Source organism: Octopus bimaculoides, chromosome 23 (assembly GCF_046866305.1).
Source record: "Octopus bimaculoides isolate indiv1 chromosome 23, ASM4686630v1, whole genome shotgun sequence".
In the NCBI taxonomy this organism is placed as follows: domain Eukaryota; kingdom Metazoa; phylum Mollusca; class Cephalopoda; order Octopoda; family Octopodidae; genus Octopus; species Octopus bimaculoides.
The window spans coordinates 10,990,249-11,015,017 of NC_142950.1; the positions used below are offsets into that span (position 1 = coordinate 10,990,249).

General features: G+C 38.6%; 1 protein-coding gene across 2 annotated transcripts in view; it reads left to right on the plus strand.

Moving 5' to 3' along the window:
• LOC106881163 (glucosidase 2 subunit beta) overlaps nucleotides 1–24,769 on the plus strand; it is a 43,950-nt gene that overhangs the window by 12,639 nt on the left and 6,542 nt on the right. The window contains exons 8-15 of one of the 2 annotated variants that reach the window (XM_014931452.3): nucleotides 1,052–1,136; nucleotides 3,035–3,113; nucleotides 5,358–5,633; nucleotides 13,844–13,948; nucleotides 19,441–19,549; nucleotides 22,178–22,247; nucleotides 23,557–23,721; nucleotides 24,643–24,742. In XM_014931452.3, the coding sequence (XP_014786938.1) occupies nucleotides 1,052–1,136; nucleotides 3,035–3,113; nucleotides 5,358–5,633; nucleotides 13,844–13,948; nucleotides 19,441–19,549; nucleotides 22,178–22,247; nucleotides 23,557–23,721; nucleotides 24,643–24,742 (989 nt within the window). The remainder of the gene's footprint in view (nucleotides 1–1,051; nucleotides 1,137–3,034; nucleotides 3,114–5,357; nucleotides 5,634–13,843; nucleotides 13,949–19,440; nucleotides 19,550–22,177; nucleotides 22,248–23,556; nucleotides 23,722–24,642; nucleotides 24,743–24,769) is intronic. The other variant, XM_014931454.3, reaches the window with a different exon arrangement.

The following is a 24,769-nucleotide window of genomic DNA, read 5'->3' on the forward strand; positions in this document are numbered from 1 at the left end:
GCCCACCCTCCCCCAAAATTTCAGGCCTTGTGCCTAGAATAGAAAAGATTATATAAACACTCTAACCATTTTGTTACCATGATTTTAAAAAAAATATTCTCCCTGTGTTTCACTTAACTCTTCAGCATTCCAATTTCTCTGTCAAATGGAGCGTTTATTCGTTTACATTGTTTTTAATTATGCATTAACTTGCAGATTTGAGATTTTGATGGTATGGTTGCTTATTTTTAGAATAACATTGTAGGGTTGGTGTGAGAAGCTTGATGTGGCCAGTTTGAACATGGCTGGTGTAAATGCTAAAGTGTTAATTTTAAAAATAATGAATAATTTAGTAAAATAACTTTATCATTAAGCTGGTGTTTGGAATATAATGCTTATTTATTCACATTGTTTTGAAATTATCATGCAGGCTCATATAGCTTTGATATTTAATGTCATTGCTTATTTTTGAATGACATTGTAGGGTAGGTGTGAGAGGCTGAAGCTGGTAAGTCTGAACATAAAACCTACAGAAGGCTGGTTTAACCCTTTAGCATTCAGATTACTCTGTCAAATGTAATGCTTATTTATTCAGTGTTTTGAATTAATCATGCATTATCTCATAGCTTTGAGATTTCAATGATGTGATTGTTTTTAGAATGTCAATGTAGGGTAGGTGTGAGAGCCTAGATATGGCCATTTTGAATATATAACAGACTATTTAGGCCAGATGTGGTCAGTTTAAATGATAAGGGATTAACATAAAATTTTGGACGACTTTACTTTGGATCACTTTAAAATAGGATGTTTGTAACATAGAAGCAGGTTGATTCAAAAGGGTTTAAAAGAAGAAAATTTGTGTTGTAGGACTTCTCAGTTACATTGATATCAAAAGGGTTAAGACAGTGATTGAATGAATAGAATAAGTCTTGCTGTATGTATGCATTGTGTAGAACTTGTCCATAACATACAAATTTTGCAGGACTGATTTAATTTTTTTTTTTGTCTGTTTCAATGTAATTTAAATTTGATATTTGTCTTATTTTTCTCTTGTAATGTTTGGTCTTTTTAGAGGAGAAGAAGAGTTTGCAGAAGGAGAAAGAAATAACCATTGCTAAAGAGGCTTTTACTGAACTGGACAGTGATAGCAACCAATTGTAAGTATAACGGACAATGTGTGTGTGTGTGTGTGTGTGTGAATGTATAATGATTTTATGTGTACATAGGGTTGTGAATATAATGGTCAGTGAGTGGTATAGATGCTTGCATGTATAATGGTTTGTGGTACATAATGTTGTGCATAAGCATTTCTAGATGGTATAATGGTGGAGTTTTTAGTTTAATTTATGGACAGTATGTATAATGGGTCATGTATATAATTATGGCTGGTCTATAAGGCTGTATATGAAAGTCAGCTGAAATGTCATAGTCTGATCAATATACTCTCGTGGAATGTGATTGAATTAGGTTTATTTTTCAACATAGTCTCCCTTGCTATTAACACACTTTTTCCTTCAGTGTTACTGTGTCTGGACCCCATTGGTAACAAAGCCTTTATCCTGATGGTCAAAAAGTCCTCAACAGTAGATATGACATCATCGCTGTAATACTGCTCCCCAACCAAGAAATTTTTCATGTTGGGAAGCAGATGATAGTCAAGTGGGGTCAAATCAGGATTATAAGGGTGATCAAACAATTCACAGCCTCAGTCATGCACAGCAGCCATTGAAACCAAGGACTTGTATGCTGAAGCATAGTCCTGATGAAACAGTTTTCCTGGGAATTTGGTCTTGATAGCCTTTTGTAACCCCCTCAGCAAGCTGGAATAATACTCTCCATTGATGGTGTGGTCCTTTTGAAGGTAGTCAATAAACACAGTGCCTTTTGCATCCCAAAACACTGAGGCCATTGTCTTCTCTGCAGATGAAATGACCTTGGCCTTCTATGGAGTAGATTAGGAAGGATGTTGCCACTGCATGGATTGTCTCTTTGTCTCTGGCTCAAAGTGATGAACCAGACATTCATTGTGGGTTATGAAACATTTGAGGAAACCAGCTGGATCGACCTCAAACTTAGATTTTCCTGTGATGTGATCAACTTTGTGCATCTTTGATCAGGTCTCAGATGTGGCACCCATTGAGCAGAAACCTTTATTATCCCAAGTTCATTGTGCAGAATATTCTCAACTCTCTCACACATAAATTAAATCTGTTAGTCTAAAGTATATTTAGATTATAAACTGTCTACTGGTTTACAAAGGTGCTGCAAAATTCATATCTATTTTGCCAATGTGGCACAATTACAAATGAAATTGGATTTTGTTTAGGAAGTGACACAAGCTACAATATATATATACTTTCACAGACAGAGAGAGAGAGAGAGAGAGACTGACAGGCTTCTTTCAGTTTCTGTCTACCAAATCCACTTATAAGGATTTGGTTGACCTGCTGTTAAAGAAGATACTTACCTAAGGTGCCATGCAGTAGGACTGAACCTAAGTCCACGTGGCTGGGAAGCAAGCTTCTTGACCAAATACCCATATGTGCACCTCTTAGTATATTTATATACCGTAAATCCTCGAGTATAGTCCACCCTTGAGTATAATACGCAGGGGATTTTTAGGGGGCTGTACCTCTGATAAACCTAAACCTTGTGTATAATACGCACCCCTTCTCTAACTTGAGTCAAGGAGGAATATATAACGTCCTTGGTTTGTAAACATATATATGGTAACATCCTTTATTATTATTGTATATATAACATAATGCAGACATGTAGCTTTTTTGTGCACTTTGCAGAAAATAAAGAAATAACAGTAATAACGTCAGTGAAAAATAAATATTAAGTAAATTGCCTTTACATATTTATCACTTAGAAATTTTGACCTTTAAATTTAGGGAAAAAGTGCGGATTATACTCGAGGATTTATGGTATATGTGTGTGTGTGTGTGTGTGTGTAAAAGACCCCCCCCCCCCCAGTATTGAGTATTTTTTTTTTTTTGTTTATAAGTTGTAATCTAAATATCTATATATATATATATATTTCTTTTTCTAGTGTCAGTGTGGATGAGTTAAAGAGTCACTCAGAGTTTGATATCGACAGTGATGGTACCGTATCAGACGATGAAGCAAAAGTAAGAATCATTTCCAAATATGACTTCCACCCTCATTCTCTTAAACACCTTCATATTCTTATTACCATCGTATAATTAATATATAGCGATTTATAAGATTTTTTTTAGAAGTTCCACATCACCGTCTGCCCATTTCTGTCAGCAATGTATTCTTTGTTTAAAAATGGCAAGTTAAAACGTTTCTCATCTTTTAATTCCTATCTCTCATGCTGGCATTGTGATTGGTCAGTTTGACAGGATCTGTCAAAAGGGTTCCACCGTCACTGAAGTAACCCTTTTCATTATGCTCCAATGTCTGCTGCTTTGGTATGGTTTCTACATGGAGATGGCATGGGTGGCTATGTCTTCCTTCCCTCCCTCTCTCTCCCTCCTCTTCCTCCTCTCCCATGTCCAGTCTTCCTCTGTATGTCTGGTCTTTGTCTTCCATGGATCTTTTTCACTCTCAAAATACATATCATTTACATAATTTAAAACAGAAAACCATCCAAGGGGAAATAACTCAAAGTGGCTGGTGGCATGTATTTGAAGAACATAGACAAATGCATGTATATCAAATACCATACAACATAGTTTCTTGATTTATTCAAATTATCTCTGCCTCTATTACCAAATAGAAACCATGACCAGCTCCACTGCAGGAGGGGAGATAATCACCGGAATCAAATATTCTCCAAAACTGACATGTCACTATGGAAAAAGGACAAGTTTGTCTAGAAAGAAGAGGACATTTGTGGACATGTTTCTGTCTCAATAGCCAACATCAGCACAACAGTTGTCCAACTTTATCTCCAGCAGCCAGGGGACTTGTACAAAATGTGCTAGAACACATGGTCTTGGTAATTTGTATATATTAATCAAAAATGTTTTAAGAGAAATAAGCTAAGACGGTGAGCTGGCAGAAACGTTAGCGTGCCGGGCGAAATGCTTAGCGGTATTTCGTCTGTTACATTCTGAGTTCAAATTCCGCCGAGGTCGACTTTACCTTTCATCCTTTTGGGGGTCGATAAATTAAGTACCAGTTATGCACTGGAGTCGATGTAACCGACTTAATCCCTTTGTCTGTCCTTGTTTGTCCCCTCTATGTTTAGCCCTTTGTGGGCAATAAAGAAATAAGAAACGTTAGCATGCCGGGCGAAATTCTTAGCAGTATTTCGTCTGCCGTTACGTTCTGAGTTCAGATTCCACCAAGGTTGACTTTGCCTTTCATCCTTTTGGGGTCGATAAATTAAGTACCAGTGTTACGCACTGGGGTCGATGTAATCGACTTAATCCCTTTGTCTGTCCTTGTTTGACCCCTCTATGTTTAGCCCCTTATGAGCAATAAAGAAAGAAGAAATAAGCTGAGTGGCCAGCGGCATGTATTTGAACAGCCTAAATAAATGCAGGTACATTAGATATCATCATTTAATGTTCACTCTTCATGATGGCATGGTTTGACATGGAGCTCGTTTGCCGGGAGCTGTCTAGACTCTGTCTGTTGTGGCATAGTTTTTATGGCTGGATACCCTTCCTAATGCCAACCACTTAGCAGTGTGTGCTGGGTGCTTTTTAAATGGCACTGGCACCAGGAAGGCCAAGCCTGTATAGCATAAATTCTTGACGTTTGTTATTATTGCTTATCCCAAATCAGTTTTAATCCAGCATACCTGTGATTGGGTGGAGGCGCAATGGCCCAGTGGTTAGGGCAGCGGACTCGCGGTCATAGGATCGTGGTTTCGATTCCCAGACTGGGCGTTATGAGTGTTTATTGAACGAAAACACCTAAAGCACCACGAGGCTCTGGCAGGGGATGGTGGCGAACCCTGCTGTACTCTTTCACCACTACTTTCTCTCGCTCTTACTTCCTGTTTCTGTTGTGCCTGTAATTCAAAGGGTCAGCCTTGTCACACTCTGTGTCACGCTGGATATCCCCGAGAACTACGTTAAGGGTACATGTGTGTCTGTGGAGTGCTCAACCACATGCACGTTAATTTCACGAGCAGGCTGTTCCGTTGATCGGATCAACTGGAACCCTCAACGTTGTAAGCGACGGAGTGCCAACAACAACCTGTGATTGAAAGTGTTCCGGGTATGAGGGTCTTGTTTATATTTTTTTGCTTATCTGTATTTTTTTTTTTTTTTTTTTTTTTTAAGATTGTAGATCTGAGGAAGTTTGGCTGCTATTTTTAGCAGGTGAAGTGCTCATGTAGAAGTTCTTCCCTTTGTCGGCTTCAGTTACAGTTTTTTTTTTTTATGCCTGTCTAGGAATACATGGAAGAAGCCACTGAGGCAAGTTATGACCACTTCATTGAGAAAATGTGGCCCAACATCAAAGAGATTTATCGTAAACCCAAGAAACTCGAGGACGAGGTGAGCCAGCAAGAAGAGGAGACGACGACATCCCCACCTGTTCAAGTAACCCCATCACCACCTTTAGAACCCCCTCAAGATGATGACGATGGTGCTGATGAAGATAGTGATGAGGATGCTGATGAGGATGATGAAACAACGCCAGAAGAAGGTGTTGATGGACACGTTCAGGTAAGCTTTCTGCACTAGCACCATTCCCCCCTCCCATGTAAGATATGCGCATAAATTATGCAACAAGTGCACACAAATTGCCATACACTTGCATACCAATGAAAATACTCCTAAAAAAAAACCGATTAAATAAAAAAAAAAAACTTGTTCATTTTTTTTACTTATTTTTTTATTGGGTTGTGACCAAACTGGTGCACTACCTTTTTATGGTTATGTTAATTACATTCACCTTAATATTTACTTTACAGAGTTCAGAAAAAATGGAATACAAAGCAAACCAGGGTGGGATTTGAATTCAGAATAGAAATGCAGATATATATACACAAGAAAATACATCATCATTTAACGTCCATTGTCCATGCTAGCATGGGATGTTTGCGGGTCTCCTAGAACATTCATCAATATTGACACTTTTCGGCCATCTTGGAAACTTCTGAAACACTCGTACGCTTGTGTGTGACTCTTAAACTCCCCTCCACACCCTTTCTGCAACTTTGCATTGGCCTCTGAGCAGGTACTGCCATGACAACTTTCTCTGTCATGGTCAATGCGACGATCACATGCTACACACTTTCCTTCCAAGCACTGCCATAAACAGCAGAAGTGAACTAGAACAATAAAACTTAATGTGCATGCACAGCAGAGTTCAAGGTCAATCTTTGCCACGCAGCTTCACTCTGCGAGGTTTAGCTTCGTTACTATGGCAACAGTCTGGATACATTTTGATCATACCTTGTATATGTAATCTTTTTACTTGTTTGTCATTTGACTGTGACCATGCTGGGGCACTGCCTTGAAGGGTTTTGGTCTCTTTTGCTGAACCACTAAATTATAGGAGTATAAACACACCAACACCAGTTGTCAAGGGATCATGGGTAGGGGAGTGACACACACACACACACACACACACACATTTACGACAGGCTTCTTTCAGTTTCTGTCTACCAAATCCACTCACAAGACTTTGGTCAACCTGAGGCTATAGTAAGACGCTTGTCCAAGGTGCCATGCAGTGGGACTGAACCCTGAACCATGTGGTTGGGAAGTAAGTCATTGGATTGCAGCCATGCTGGGACACTGCATTGAAGGAGTTAGTTGAAGAAATCGGCCCTAGTATTTTTTTCTTTTTCTTAGATCTGCTACTAATTCTGCCAGTTTCTTTTGCTGGACTGCTAAATTACAGAGGAGTAATCAAACCAACACCAGTTGCCAAGTGGTGCCAAGAACAGAAGCACTCCAAAACAAATATTGGAGATTGATGCAGTTCTCTGATCTGTCAGATTATCAAACCATCTGAACCAATGCCAGCATGGAATTGGATGCTAAATGATGGTGATGAATTTAGCTGTCTACCTTTATGTTCAGAATTCAAATCCCATAAGGAACCATGTTACCTGTCTTGCTTTTTGTGGTTGATAAAACATGTGCCAGTTTTGTACTGGGGTTCATCAAATTAAACATTCTTATTTTCTATATTTCAGGCTTTGCATCTACATAAACTAATAATTAGAAAGCATGCTGCATGGGAGATCCCTTTCTCTCTGTCTCTCTCTGTCTCTGTCTCTCTCTGTCTCTGTCTCTCTCTCTCTCTCTCTGTCTCTGGTTGCTTCCTTTTTTTTCTTTCTTGGCAATAACAGGTGACAAAAGGTTGCTGGATTTCATTATTCATTTTGGCATTGTTGCTCACTATTAAAAAAAAAATCTATCTTTGGTGTGGAGTTTTTTTTTAAGTACCTTAATTAATGTTAATTAATGTTTCAGCACGTTGTCCTTTTGACAAAAGAAAATAAATTGTAAAAATTAATATTTTATAAATTTAAAATTTTTATAATTTATAGAAAGGACATAAGCATAAAAATGGCTAATTAACTTCTTCCATCTCTTTGCATACATTCAGCAAAAATGTTGTTAACTCTCAATCATAAAAGGGTTAATTTTCCATCACTTTGAGACCAATTAACTTAATTACATTCATAAGGGGTTAATTTTCCATTACTTTGAGATCAATTAACTTAATTACAAGTGAATATGGGTGAGAGATGAATAAGTCATATAATTTTTTTTTTCTCAACCCCAAAACTACATCTTTATCACAAATCTATAATAAAATTGACCAAGGTTGATTTTATTATAGATGGAGGAGTCATACTTTCAACATATTATTAGAATGGGTCTTCAAACTTCATTTACAAACATTATTATTGTCACTGCTTTACTGCAAAGCCCTTATGTTGGGTGTTGTATGGATGAGTCATATAAATAATCTCACCTCCCAAGCTAGTGTGCCAGGCAAAATGCTTAGTGACATTCTATCTGTATCTACGTTCTGAGTTCAAATTCCACCAAGGTCAACTTTGCCTTTCCTTTCAGGGTCGATAAAATAAGTACCAGTTGAACACTGGGGTGGGGTGCGGGGTCGATGTAATCGACTTATCCCCTCCCATAAACTTGCTGGCCTTGTGCCACAAATTGAAATCATTATTACTGTTCTGCTACGAACCCGAGGCTTACAGATGAACAAGTTAGATAAATAATTTCAACTTCTAAGTTATATTATTATTATTATTATTATTATTATTATAGTGGCATTTTGTCTACCTTTATGTTCTGAGTTCAAATTCCTGCAAGGCCAACTTTGCCTTTCATCCATTTGGAATTGATAAAATAAGTACCAGTTGAATACTGGTATGCATGGGTGACTACTGTTCTTCCATAAACAACTTTGCCCAGACTTGTGCCTTGGAGGGTAACTTTCTAGGTGCATTCCCATGGTCATTCATGACTGTTTTTGGCAAACCTGAGCGGGGGTATCTTTTTCTTATCAGCCCCTGTTCTTGCCTTGAGCTACTTTAAGTGTGAACTGGGTGGGACTGGTTAGTTTTGGTGTTAGCTAAGTTGACCAGTCAAGCAGTGTACCAAGCCAAGTGGCTACAAGTTGAACACTTGTTGCAAGTTTTGAACTTATGACCATGCAGTAAGTAGACTCAACACATTTGTCCACACAGGCACTGTAGTCAGTATTGTCCACACAACCATTGTGTGTAATACATGTCATTAGTACATTGGTGTACACAGTTGCTGTGGTCAGTATATTCATTCCAACAACTACCATGTTCAATAATTAATTCCCTGTTTTCCTTATTCAAAAAGACAGTGTCTTTGTGTGATTTGAGAGAAATTTGGCTGCTATTTCTAACAGCTGGAGTGACCACATTGAGGTTCCTTCATTTGCCCCACATTTTTTGAGCTTACATTGCCTTTATTGTTTAAAATAGGGAGGGGTTGTTGATATTCTGTCTAAAACTATGGAGACCATACAGTTTAAACAACGATATGGTCTCTGTATGGCTTTCTGTAGATATAGATTCTTTTGTGACAAAGAATTGGGTCAAGAGGTTAGTTTGTTTTTCTTTACAGCTGGATGTATCTTTTAACACTCAACTAGTTTCACTGCATATCAATGCTCAACTCTGTCTTTTAATGCTTAGCTCAACCCCCTAACACTCGGTTTGACCCCCTAACACTCGGTTTGACCCCCTAACACTCGGTTTGACCCCCTAACACTCGGTTTGACCCCCTAACACTCGGTTGGACCCCCTAACACTCGGTTGGACCCCCTAACACTCGGTTGGACCCCCTAACACTCGGTTGGACCCCCTAACACTCGGCTCGACCCCCTAACACTCGGCTCGACCTCCTAACACTCGGCTCGACCTCCTAACACTCGGCTTGACCTCTCGCTGCTTGGCTCCGCTCCTCGGCTCAGCTCGGCTCAGCCTCTTGACACTCAATTTGAGCATCAGTTCAATTTGATCTGTTAATGCTCAACTTGATGTTGGATATTGATATTTTTGAGTTTCATTTTGACTGTCACTGTCTACCTTGACACAAGGTAAACAGTGACCTCACGGCCTCCCCCTCCTGTCTTGAGGATCCTGTCTCGTGGCCTCCCCCTCCTGTCTCGAGGATCCTATCTCACGGCCTCCCCTCTTGTCCTGCAGCTTCCTCCTCCTGTCTCTCGACCAATCCTCTCACCTCACAACTGACTCTCCCTTCTCACCTCATGATTACCCCTCCCCCTTGCTTCACGATACTTCTCAAAATGCAAACCTCAGAGTTAATTGCATGAAATCAATGTAAGAGATAAACGATCACTTCGTAAAACTTCAACCACCACCTCCAAGACAGCATTGTACTTCAGTAATGTTTGTGTGAATGTTTATTTGTGCATCCCATAAACCTGTTAGTTTGCATGTGTTGATGTTTGCATGTCATGCATGTATCCTACAATCATATTCTCTATGCTTTTCCTTTATTTGTGATACTTTTAAATTAATTCATCCTTCCAATTAGGGTTACTAATTTAGATAGTTTCAACCTGGACGAAGTGTATTTTGACACAACATAGTTAACGAAAATCGTTCCCTACACTCCAGTAGATAGTGTAAATTTAATTAATTTTGAAAATAATGTCGTGTATTCGTATTAGTTTTTTTTTTGTTCTGAGTAGTTTTATGATTTTAGTTGGATAACACAACTGTGGTGTGATAAGAAGTTTGCTTACCAGCCACATAGTTTTGGATTCAGTCCCATTGCGTGGTACCTTGGGCAAGTGTCTTTCACTATAATCCTAGGTTGACCAATTATTTGCGAGTGAATTTGTGGATAGAAACTGGAAGAAGCCTGCAGTGTGTATGTATGTATGTGTGTAAAGGAAAATAACTAGTACTTTGTAAGTTACATCAGCAAGGGTTCCAGTTGCTCCAATCAACAGAACAGCCTGCTCATGAAATTAATGTGCATGTGGCTGAGCACTTCACAGACTTGTGTACCCTTTGTGTAGTTCTCAAGGGGATTCAGCATGACACAGAATGTATCAAGACTGGCCCCTTAAATTACCGGTACAACTCATTTTTGCCAGCTGAGTGGACTGGAGCTGTGTAAAATAAAGTGTCTTGCTCAAGGACATAACATGCTGCAGGGTATCGAACTCATAACCTTATGATCACTAACCAAATCCCCTAACCACTTGGCTACATGCCCACACATCCATGTGTGCATGCATGAATGTCCATGTGTGTCTCTCTCTTTACATTTGTTCTCTATAAATTGCTACATACGATATTGGTGTCACCTCTCCTGTCAACAAATCATCCGTTAACTCTGCACTTTCAAAGACCCATGTAATAACAGGCCCCTCACATGAAAACAAGTAGTGGCAAGAAGGGTGCCTAGCTGTAAAACAATACTTCAGTAATATGAAGTGGTATCAAAAAGTTCTCACACAAGTTGTGTTTGATAAAAAAAAAACCCCAAAAAAAACCTATTTACCTCAGTTTTAACATCGTCTCCTTTGAAATAGTTACCTTGTGTGGCAATACACTGGTCTCAGCATTCTTGCCACTTTTGGAATCCGGCCTGGAAGTCGTTTTCTGTGGGTGAGTAGAGGACATTCTGCAATTCGCTCTGGATCTTGACAAGTGTTAAAACAATGACCTTTTAACTGCATTTTCATCTTGGGGGAAGAGATGAAAGTCCACAGGTGCTAAATCTGGCAAATAGAGCAGGTGCGGAATCAATACCATTTTCTTTATGATGAGAAACTCGCAAGTGAAGAGAACTCGGTGACAGGGAGCATTGTTGTAAAGAATCCAATTCTTCACGCTCCACTGATTCGGTTGCTTTTGTTGAATATCCTCCTTCAAATGCTTCAAAACGTAGTAAAACTCTCAATTGATTGTCCAGCCTAAGGGGACAAATTCTTGATGTACAATACCACATTTCCAAGGGTGACGCTTGTGGCAGGTCTTCCACATCACTCGTCTTCTTCCAGGGATGTTCTTCCACTTTTGAAGCATCCATGTCACTCAAAATATTGTGTACAGCTCATTGCCATAAGCTTACTGGAGCATGCTCAATGTCTCCGTAGCAGACTTCCCAAGTTTAGCACAATATTTTATGATGGCTGTTTGTTCCTGTCCATGACAAAACTGCAGACTACAGCATACATGTGCCCGTGGGCATATGGCATAGTGGTTAACCCCAAGATTCAGAGTTCGATTCCAGACAGTGGCCTGAATAATAATAATAATAATAATAATAATAATAATATCGAAAAATACCTTAGGAATGAGAACCCAGGTTCGAAATTTCCCAAAGACACCTGATGAAGGTTGGAGGGTATATCAGCCGAAATGTTGTGTTAACAACAAACAAGATGAGGACAAATATCTGTCATATGTAAATAATGTCCCATAATTCCTCATCTCTTAAATATAGAACTGTATTACAGAACTAGTTCAGGAACTTTTTGATACTACCTCCTATATTTGTCTAACCCATGGAAGCATGTGAAAACAGATGTAAAACGATCTAACAAGTAGCCAACCTAATCACACAGCATGGCAAAATGAAGGTCAAATTCAAATTACTTCTGTATTCGTACATTTGAGATGTGGAGACTAAGTTAACTTGATAGTGGGGGTACTTTCTGTAGTTTTCGATGGTGGTGGGGGGGGGGGGGTACTTTCTGCAATTCGATGGTGGGGGGTACTTCTGCAATTCTCCATGTTTCATACAATGTATCTTTCTCTTTTTGCTTGATTCATTCATTTGACTGTGGCCATGCTGGTGCACTGCCTTGAAGGGCTTTTTTAGTCAAATCTACCTCAGAACTTACTTTTTTTAAGCCTTGTACTTATTCTATTGTTCTGTTTTGCTGAACTAAGTTACAGGGACATAAACACACCAACACCAGTTGTCAAGTGGTGGTGGAGGACAAACAAAAACACATATATTGATTTATACATATATACGATGGGCTTCTTTCAGTTTCCATCTACCAAATTCACTCACAAGGCTTTGGTTGGCCTTAGGCTATAGTAGAAGACACTTGCCCAAGGTGTCATGTGGTGGGACTGAACCTGGAACCATTTGGTTGCAAAGTAAGCTTCTTACCACATAGCCATGGCCAATGAAAAGAGATTGTGAGAACTGATTTGCATATGATTAGTATGCATTAGTTAAACTGTCCAACCCATGCTAGCATGGAAAACTGACATTAAATGACAATGATATACTCTTTTACTTGTTTCAGTCATTTGACTGCGGCCATGCTGGAGCACCGCCTTTAGTCGAGCAAATCGACCCCAGGACTTATTCTTTGTAAGCCTAGTACTTATTCTATCGGTCTATTTTGCTGAACTGCTAAGTTACAGACGTAAACACACCAGCATCAGTTGTCAAGCGATGTTGCAGGGGACAAACACAGACACACAAACACACATATATATACATACATATGATGGGCTTCTTTCAGTTTCCATCTACCAAATCCACTCACAAGGCTTTGGTTGGCCCGAGGCTATAGTCGAAGACACTTGCCCATAGTGCCATGCAGTGGGACTGAACCCAGAACCATGTGGTTGGTAAGCAAGCTACTTACCACACAGCCACTGCTGCACCTATATATTCGTTATTAGTGACAGAAGCAGCATTAGTTCAAAATAGCATTCTGTATATGTTAATGTGGATATACTGTAAAAAGCCAAAAAACTGTAGCATTTGTTTCAAGAAAATATCTCATATGGATGTATAGTGCTAAAAAGCACAGAAGCATAGCAGCAGCAGACAAAGAAGCATCTTTGGGCATCACCAGTAGCAAGTGTCTGCTATCAACTGTATGGTTAGATACATTTAGTCTCTATTGATATATAGAAAAGTAGTGATTAACGAATCTCTAATGTTGCTATTAGCCGGCAGGCTGAGCATAAATTCATTATCAATAATAGATGCAGTATTAGTTCAAAATAGCATTCTGTATATCTTACTTATTGTGAATATACTGCAGAAAGCCAGAAAACTGCAGTTTTTGTCTCAGGAAAGCATCTCCAATACATCTATAGTGGTAAAAAGCATGGAAACACTCGCACACACATGCATGGCACGTCTTTCAGTTTCTGTATATGAAATCCACTTAGAAAGCTATGGTCAACCTGAGGCTGAAGTAGAAGACACTTGCCCAAGGTACTATGATGTGGGAGCTGAACCCCTGGTCATGTAGTTAGGGAGTAAACTCAACCACTCACTGAATGAACAAAATATTTTTGTTTTGTAAATTTTTCCCAACTTTTTGTCTTGTTTTTATTTATTCATCTATTTTGTTATAAACCACTTTCTAATGGTTCCGCGTTGTTCCCCAACCATTGTAGGCCCCATCTCCCCCTGGCTCCCATTTCGGGGACCTCGATGATGAGGATGACGAGGAAGAAGAGAAATCAGATCCTGATTATGATCGAGATTTTGAAGAAACTGTTGTAAGTAGTCTTTTGCAATCAGCTGTGTGGGGTGGATGGGTGGTGGGGACGACTGTCAGCCTTGTCTTTCAATTCCTCCACCACACAAGCCATCATTTTACAGCATAAGGGTTGGCTCAGCATCTTTGTGGTCACTCGACCTTCAAGAAATAGCTGCCAAATCTCTTAAATCACACCTCACGGATTCTGTCTTATTTTGTTCAGCCACTGGGCTAAATCCATTTGGAGTACAGGCCAATGGATTCTAGGTTATAGTTGATTACATTCATCCCTAATATCTTTTTATTTTATCTTCTTTCCCTCTTTTTACTGGATTTCAACTCGCAACACAAAAGTGCTTAAACTAAATACCACAAGGTATTTTGTTTCAGTCCCCACACCCACACACCTACCCATTAACACACAAGCACGCGTCCATAAGGTTTCCACACAGTTTCCATCAACCGTATTCCATCGCAAGGCTTTGATCAGCTCAAGGCTGTAGTGGAAGAACTTGTCCAAGGTACCATGCTATAGGATTCAGCAAAGCAACATCCGATTTCAAAGCAATCATATTCTTCCATATGCATAAATGTGCATGTGCACGTCTGTTTGTGTGTGCATGTGTGCACATGCATCTGATCAGATCAACTGGAACACTTGTGTGTATGTGTGTGTGTGCATCATCATCATCATTTAGCGTTTGCTTTCCATGCTGGCATGGGTTAGACGGTTTGACTGGAACTGGTAAGCCGGAGAGCTGCACCAGGTTCCTGTCTGATTTAGCATGGCTTCTATGGCTGGATGCCCTTCCTAAACCAACTACTCCAAGTGCGCAATGGGTGCTTTTTATGTGCCACTGGCATGGGTGCCATTTACGTGACACTGACAATGGTAATGACTGCGATTGTGTGTGTGTGTGTGTGTGTGTGTGTGTGTGTGTATAAAAGAAAATGAGATGACAAAGGAATAAATTATCATCTTATGAAGTTCATTAGCTTACAACTGTTTCTGCTATAAGATGCCGTGGACACATAGTTGAGTGTCTGAGTAACACCTTATAGCTTCATCAGAGCCTTGAAAATGAAGTGCAGTGTATTTGGGAAAAGAATTTCATTTATGCATATATATAGGAAAAATATTACCCACATATACATTATTTACATTTGACGGATATTTGTCATCTTGTTTGTTGTTAACACAACGTTTTGGTTGATATCCCCTCCAGCCTTCATCAAGTGTCTTGGGGAAATTTTGAACCTGGGTTCTCATTCCTAAGGTATTTTTCGATGCTATTATTATGAAGGCTGGAGGATATATTAGCTGAAACATGTTAACAACAAACAAGATGGACAAATATCTGTCAAATGTATATAATGTACATAATTCCTCATCTCTTAAATATAGAACTATTACCCACATATGTGTGTTGTGAGTATGATCCCATTTTGATTTACCTGTATCTTGTAATTATTCTTCCTATGTAAGTGTAGGTGTGGCTATATGCTTGCAATGTATTTTTTGATTCTATCCCATTGTTTTGTCCATTAGGCAAGTGTCTTTCATTACAGCCTTGTGCTGACCAATGTCTTGTCTGAAATTGGTAAACCAAAACTGAATTGAAACCTGTTATATTTGGTACCTTAAGCAAGTTTTTTCTATGTCGTTGTGCTGACTGAAATTACAAGACTACTATTGTGTGTAGTGTGTGTTCCATGTGTCTCTGCATGAATCGTATTTGGCTAACAGCGATCTCGTTATGTTTTTGTAAACAGTTTGTCCTGTATCGCAGTAGTTTTGTCGGTTTTGATTTGATGTCATTGGCTGCGTTGACCCTCAGACCACCTTGCAGGAAAAAAGGGAGGCAGTGAGATGTGTCCCTCAATGCTTGCAAACCTCCAAGACCATCACAGATGATTGGAACTTGGTGATCATAATGGTGGTAGTGGTGGTGGTGGTTAAATTGTGGTTGATCCAGAGCCACTTGTTATTTCTGCTCGTTCACTTTTTGATTTATGTCAAATTTCTTCTTGTTCTGAGAAGAACCAGAGCATGTCAGGCTTCTTTGCGGGTGTTTGAATTTGTTTACCGAGTGCTCCAACCATATCACACGGTTTTCATTACACAGAAATTGTACCTGATTTCTTCATGCTACACACATTTGATTGTTGTCTTTGATATATGGAGGTATTTGGCAGTGGCCTTCATTGACTCATTGGGATTCTTGTTGATATCCTAGACTTGCTACAGAAACTCGGTTTTACAGACAATATATGACTGTCAAGAATGTTCTTTTCTTATTTGTATTTACATATGTGCATCGTGTATGTGTATATGTCTGTGTTTATGCGAGTGGAGATGAATTGCGTATATATGACTTTCTCCAGAGTCACCTGTCTCAAGCTAACAAGTCACAACTGTTCTGTTATGATTTTAGTTCTGAGTTCATGGCTGAAAGCGAACTGAAGCTGCCTGATCAACAAGTTTTTCTATGGTCGTAGCTTTTTTCCTTGAACTGTTAAACTTTGGAACTCTTTCATATCGTTGTTGTCTCTCTTCTTGTGACCTGAACTCTTTCAAGTCTGAAGTAAATTCATTCCTTTCATCTTAATTCTCCTTCTTCATAGTCCTTTACATTGACTTCTTGCCTTGTTTGGAACTTTCTTTAAAGAAAAAAAAAAAATAGCCATATTCAAAACAAAAGGTGAAATAGTCTTTTTTTTTTATCCATTTGTGGGAACAGGGAGAACCTCTTCGACAAACCTACTTCAAGAAACAGGAAAATTTCTGTGGAAGTTGCTTCTTTAAGTATTGCTTATGGCCTGGTGACAAAACAGTTCATGGTGCATCCAGATTAAGTTTAATCCTGGACATGACTCTAAACTGCATCTGATAGTGGGATCTTGGTTCAAGAGTTCCAAAGGTTTGAGGAATTTGGAATCACCCCTTGGCCATTATTGTTCCCAGTTCTATTCTGATCTGGAATAGAAGCACTTACAAGACTCCCTGTAATGGGTTAATTAGATTATTGAGGCTTGCCTATCTATGCATGTGAATGCTGGGGCTGGCTGACTCAGCAAAAAAAAAAAAACCTTCATGATTCAGTCATGGAGAAGGTTGTTGCAACAATGCATTGTGGAGTGCAAAGAGAAAATGAAGCAGGCAAGAGATCTGTGCCATTCACTGCATCTGTCTCCATCCCCATCCATCTTGCCACTGGACTGGAGATGATCATGGATGAGAGAATGAGGCAGACAGTGCATAACTCTTCATCACTTTAAACTGCCATTACATAAGTTGTCAACCTTAAGGATGACAAGCTGATCCTTGTTGTTGTGATAGATGACTATTACAAGTTTCATTATGAATATGACGACAGGTAAGTTCACTGCCATCAATTCATTGCATGAGAGTTCACCGCGAGGAAAGTTTATCAAGAAAATATATCCATAGTATCTCACCATTGAGTTAAAAACTATTTTGACAAAAAACGGGGAATTGACGACGGTGAACTTTCCCTGCGGTGTATTGACGATGGTGAACTTTCCCTGCGGTGTATTGACGACGGTGAACTTTCCCTGTGGTGAATTGACGACTGAACTTTACCTGCCGTGAATTGATGGTGAACTTAGTGGACATGTAATAATATAGCAATTTGTAATATTAGCAAAAGAACCAAAGCTGCAGAAGTTCTAAAACTGCACTTATTGCAGATTATCATTGAGCACTTCATTTCATAAAGTTAGTTTTGAGGCTCTTGGATCAATGTCATAGAGATATCAGTTGGGCAAAATTCTCCTTTCAGCAGAATGACAGTAGTGTTAGCAGTACACTTTTGTCAGATATTTCCAGTGATTCCAAAGCAGATAACATTTTCAAATGGTTTATAATTTGAACAGCTCGTGTTAACAAAAAGAAAAAGAAGAAAATTTCAAAGTATGGCACAAGGCCAGTCAATGTCATGGGGAGGGGTTTAGCCAATTACAGCAACCCCAGTACTTGATTGGTACTTTATTTTAACAACCCTGAAAGTATGAAAGGCAAAGTTGATCACGATGGGATTTGAACTCGGAGAGTAAAAAGTTAGAAATTCTGCCAAGCATTTTATTCGAAACCTTGATTGTCTTTTTTTCTTTTTTTTTAAGGGGTAATTCTTCAAATTTTAGCCCTAGGCCAGCAATTATTAGAGGAAGGTAGTTAGCTGATTACATGGGTCTCAGTACATGACGAATACTTTATTTTATTGTCCCTCAAAGACTCAAAGGCAAAGATAACTTTGCAGGATTTGAACTCTGAATGTAAAGGATCGAAAGAAATGCCTCTAATTATTTTGTCCAATGTGCTAATGATTCTGCCAGTTTGCCACGTTAAGCTTATTATATACAGTCTCCCAGTGAATTACATCTTGTTGGAAAAAGGTTAAAAGGGGACAGAAGACGGATATGAACCAAATAAAAAATGGCAGCAGTAAAATCTAGAAGTACATACACAGAACACAAAATAAGGCACAAAAATAAAAAGTGAACCTTAACCCTTTAGCATTCAGATTATTCTGTCAAATGTAATCCTTTTTCATTCACATTGATTTGAATTAATCAGGTATTATCTCATAGCCTTGAGATTTCAGTGATGTGGTTGTATATTTTTACAATGACATTCTTAGGTAAGTGTGCAAGGCCAGATCTGGCTGCTTTGAACATAAGACGGGTAGAAAATTTTGTGTTGGATATGACCACTTTAAATGCTAAGGAGTTAAAGGGGAAAGAATGCATTGGTATGTGAGAAGTAGTGTTGATGAATTTCAAGAAGCATGGAATTTTTGAAGGATGTAGTGTCCTGGCAGTTAACAACTGACTTGAGTAGCTTATTTCATGCTTTTGGAGGTGAAAAAATGTTTATGTAAGTCATGGGTGGTGTGCTGTTTTTTGATTTTATTGGAAACAAACATGAGTTTACCTTAGCTCTTTAGCATTTCAACCAGCCAAATCTGACCCAGATATACTACCTATTTTGTTCTAACCAGCCAAATCCAGCCTATCACACCTACCCTTTAATGCCATTATGAAATATACCATCGCATCATCAAAATTTTGAAACTATAAGATAATGCTTGATCAATTAAAAGTGATATGAATGAAAAAGCATTACGTTTGACAGAATAGTCAGATGCTAAAGGGTTAATATGGGACCAACACTTGACTGATTTTGCTACAAGAATTTTTTAACTTGGAGAAAGGGATTGTGAGATTGTTGTACTTTGCTGATGTAGTGACATCTATGATTGATATTAAGTTAAATGACATCACCAGTTGACCAACTAGAAAATAGATCTTTCTCATCATTCAATGCAACTGCATTTACAAATGGTTCTTTGACAAAATACTAATTTCCTCCCAACCAACAAAATTCTTTGACGAATGAATGAATTAGAAGTTGCATGCAGACAAATTTCTTTTACAAATATCAAGTTTTTTTTTTTTTCATATTTAAAATTTTTTTCTTTGTTGTTATAGCCTCTACCAACCGGAGATGAAGCAAAGAAGAAGACTGAGGAGGGAAAGGACAAAGAAACTCAACCCCAGATGCCAGACTATGATCAGGCGACAAAAGCTTTAATAGAAGGTCAGTTGTGTGTGTAAGTGCGTGCACGTGCGTCTTTTTAAGATCTGTTGTTCTCCTTTTGCCCTCCATCTCTGACTCTCTTTTCACAGTTCTTTTGAACTTACTTACTCACCCTAACCAATCCCTATTCCACTTCACTCTGTGCACCCCTTGAAAGTTTTACCACTATGAGGAAATGACAAAGGACTGCAAGATGTGGGGATTAGCTGTACTTGATAAGACACGTCAAGTAAAATTGCTGTCATCCACATGTGCGGGCTTGTCCTTTCAGGTGTCGGTGCCACTTAAAAAGCACCTGTGCTGGTGCCGCGCTAACACACCTGTATCAGTGCTGCATAAATGCACCCATGCCAGTGGCATGTAAAAAAACACTCAGCACACCCTGTTAAGTAGTTGGCATTAGGAAGGGCATCCAGCTGTAGAAACCATGTCACAACAGACAGTTGGAGTCTGGACTGCACCCTGCTAGCCAGCATGGAAAGCGGACATTAAACAATGATGATGCTTATTACATCATCATCATCAACTACTGGACATTACTGCCTCAAGTCCCAGGTCTCATTGAACTGATTACCTGGTTCCCATGATGTTTAAGTGATTGAGCTCACAACATTTCCAGTCTGTCACACATACACATAAACGCAGTGGACTTCTTTCGGTTATTTCTTTATTGCCCACAAGGGGCTAAACACAGAGGGGACAAACAAGGACAGGTAAAAGGATTAAGTCGATTACATCGACCCCAGTGCGTAACTGGTACTTAAATTAATGACCCTGGAAGGATGAAAGGCAAAGTCAACCTCGGCAGAATTTGAACTCAGAATGTAAAGACAGACAAAATACCATGAAGCATTTCGCCCGGTGTGCTAACGTTTCTGCCAGCTCACCGACTTCTTTCAGTTTCTGACAACCAAATCCAGTCCTGGATGTTAAACGACGATGATTAAAAACAGTTTTTCTGCCAACATTCGACTATTTTATCACCTCACAATACATTATATCAGCCATTTTCAATGCTACACTTTGTTCAAGTTTTGTTTGAGCCACCATATTTGATTAAGGCTAAACAATCGAACAAAAGAATGTTAAGAAGCATTATACATTTGCATCTATTGTGAATAAGATTGTTTCAATTTATGTTTGAACTGTAAATGCTATTATAAAAATGTGAACTGGGTGGTTGTGGTGAGTCCATTACATTAGTCACAATATGATCTCAACTCTTTATCTAGGTCAGGGATTTTATTTTCAGTGGGTTTTTTATTTAGGATTCATGGCTCATTTAGTAAATTGATAAATGTGTTATAACACACCATCAATTTATAAAAGATTTTATTATAAAATAAAGGCAAGTGTAATAAATGTTTTGGAACCAGAGACTGGTGAACACAGTGCATTTTGCACTAGTGCTGTATGTTAAAAATTTCTAAAGTTTTTTTTTTTTTTATCAAAGAAGTCCTGTCATTTTCTAACTCAGATCAGAAACTCTCCTTACGCATGTAAGCATTATCAAATCCACTCACAAGGCTTTGGTTAGCCCAGGGCTTGCTGCACAGTGGGACCAAACCCGAAGCCATGTGATTGGGAATCAGGCTTCTTAACATCAGAGCCATGCCTGATCCTGTAACCGAAGGAATAAATTTTATATTTTTAAATATTTCTTTCCTATCCCAATAAGTAAACATTATTGTATATTTACAAGTACAGGGAAATCCCGGCTTCAATGACAAAATCAAATAAAACTGAACAAAATTGCAGCAAATCTGTGAGATAGTGGTGTCAGACATAGTATGCAGACCATCATATAACTCGTTTTATTTTGACATGTGCATTGTGTTTTTATTCTTCCATCTTATGAATTCAGTGTGGACATGCACATTGCGTATATTCATACTTCTCTTTCCAATTCCTACTAAAAACTTTATAGATCATAACCATCTCATGAACCTGCTTTTGTGAAGAATACTTTGTACTCTGATAGTTGTGAAAAAAATGTCTGAAGTTGCTTCTTGCTTTTATTGAAAGACTCAAAATAATCTTAGTCAAAGACGTATACATTTTCTTTCTTCACTTTTTAAGTGCTTTTCTGGTTAACTTTTTGATAGTTGCTGCATTAAATAGGTTAACCCTAAGATAATTATAGAACTTTCTTTGAGGTAATGGAAATCCCTGTAATTTATTATCTCCCTTTGAAAGTTAACTCCCTCCCTTAATAGGAGTTACACGAAGAAAGGACATTCTGTAAGTTTACTACTTTCATCTTTTGAACTGCGATCATGCTGGAGCACCGCGCGCACACACACGCACACACATGACTGGTTTCTTTCAGTTTTTATCTACAAAATCCTCTCACAAGGCTTTGGTCAGCCCAAGGCTATAACAGAAAACACTTGCTCATGGTGTCATGCAGTGGGACTGAACTCAGTTATGCAGTTGGGAAGGAAACTTCTTACCATGCAACTATGCCTACACACACACACATACACACACAAAACTGCATGTGTTTCTGGCTTGCTGACTCCAATATTCTAAGTGCTTATCTAGTGTTGCATCAATTGTTAATTTTTCATTCTTGAATTTATTCGGAAATATGTCATTTTTTTTTTTTTTTTTTCTTGCATTATACAGCTGCAGATCAAGCCAGGTCTAAGTACCAGGACGCTGATAAAAAAGTTAGAGAACTTGAAAAAGATATCAGGTGAGTACATTATTACCTCCACTTTAGCAAAGGCGGAGGCATTGTTTTCAGTTGTGTTTGTTTGTCTGTGGACAAGATATCTCGAGAACCACTGGATGGATTCGGATAAAACTTTGAGATGTTTGGTCTCGTGACTGATACGAACTGATTAGATTTTGGGATCAATCCAGTACCAGACAAGGATTCTGGATTATTTCTCTGGTTTTTTACTTAATTTTTGAGAGCAGTCAGGTTCATTTTTAGCATTCTCATTTTGAGAGCAGTTAAATTTATTTCAGATATTCTCATTTTAAAAATCATCTCTGGCTAATCGTTAAAAGGAAGTTGGTGTTGTCTTGGCAGAGGTTTGCGCTCTCTGAGTACTCTTATTATAATCAATATTACTGATAAGATGGTGAGTTTTGCAGAATTGTAGAGTGTTGGGAAAAAATGCTTTCTTTACATTCTGGGTTCAAATTCTATGGGGGTCAACTTTCCCTTTTGTACTTTCAGGGTCAATAAAAGTAGTACCAATTGAATACTGAGGTCAATGGTATTGACTTACCCTTGCCCTTCAAAATTGCTGGCATTGTGCCAAAATTTGAAACATTATTATTAGGGTGGCGAGCTAGCAGAGAAAAATGCCTAGCATTTTTCCCCGTCTTCACGTTCCGAGTTCAAATTCCACCAAGGTTGACTTTACCTTTCATCCTTTCAGGTTTGATAAATTAAGTACCAGTGAAGCACTGTGGGTCGATGTTATCGACTAGTCCCTTCCTACAAAATTTCAGGCCTTGTGCCTATAGTAGAAAGGATTATTGTTATTGTTAAGGTGGTGATCTGGCAGAATCATTACTCTAATGGGCAAAATGCTTAGAGGAATTACTTTCAACTTTGTTCTGAGTTCAAATGCTGTCATGAGTTTGTATCTTTTTGACATCGCGTGATAGTTGTAAACAAGCATCATCATCGCACAATGTTGGTCGTTTCCAGTTTTCCATGAACAACATGTCTAGTCATGGGGAAATATCACCTTGTATGGAAACAAGGGAGGGTTTGTGACAGGGAGAGCATCCAGCTGTAGAAAATGTATTTTAACATTCTGTCCAACCCATGCAAGTAAAGGAAAGTGGATGGGATGTTAAAATGATGACAATAATGGCACTTGAACTGTTTTGTATTTCCGGGGTCTTTCCAGAGTCTTGGACATTTTAATTTTTTTTTTTTGTATTTTTTGTTTACTGTTTGTCAAAAACTGTCAAGATACCACACTAAAACCACTGTTTTACATTTCTCTGAATTGTATTTTCTCTGTTTTTCCTCTTTGCAGTGATGTGAAGAAAATACTTGATTTAGATCTTGGTCCAGACAACGAGTTCTACAGTTTGTACAGCAAATGTTTTGAGTACACAGACAGAGAGTACACGTACTCATTTTGTCCCTTCGATCGGGCTTCTCAGCGGAGTAAATCTGGTGGAATAGAAACCAGTTTAGGGTAAGTTGACCTAAAACCAAGGTGTCCCATAAATAGCATTGATGTGGGTGATGGTGCCACGTAAAAAGCTCCCAGTACACTCTGTGGAGTGATTGGTGTTGACCGGGTGTGGTTCCTGTGTAAAAAGAAATTATTATATTATTATTATTAAGGCAGGGAGCTGGCAGTCATTAGTGTGTTGGGCAAAAAGCTTTACGTTCTGAGTTCAAATTCTGCTAAAGTTGACTTTGTCTTTCATCCTTTTGGGGGTCGATAAAATAAGTACCTGTTGAGTACTGGGGTTGATACAATTGACTTAGCCTGGTGCCAAAATTTGAAAGCGTTATTATTAATTTTATTATTATTATTATTATTATAGCAGTAATCTGGCAGAACTGTTAGCATGCTAGACAAAATGCTTAGCGACATTTCCTCTGTCTTTGCTTTCTGATTCCATTGATGTCAACTTTGCCATTCATCCTTTTGGGGTTGATAAAATACCAGTCAAGTATTCCCTCTCCAAAATTTCAGGCCTTGCACCTATATCAGAAAAAAGATTATTATTGTCGTTTCTATGACTGGATGTCCTTCCTAACACCAACCACTTCAAGAGTGTTATGAGTGCTTTTACGTGCCACTGGCACGACACCAGTATCTGCCATGACTGTGGTTTTACTTGGCTTGATGAGTCTTCTTCTCAAGCATAACATAATGCCAAATATATATATATATACATATATATATATATATCCAACCCACACCAGCATGGACAGCTGACATAAAGTGATATACAAATAAGCCCCTCCACAGCAGTATAAACAATTCAGATACAAAGAACTCAATACAAGGAGGCAGAATAATATAATAGAATATTTTTTAATATGAGTCTACAAATGGCACCCAAACTTATCTGATATTTTCTCAATTTTTTTCTTTGTTTAGCCACTGGGGTCATTGGGATGGTGTTGCACCTGATATTTATAAATCCCAAAAGTACGACAAGGGACAGAATTGTTGGAATGGTCCAGACCGATCAGTAAAGGTAAGGCTTTTTTTCCCTTTCTTTGTA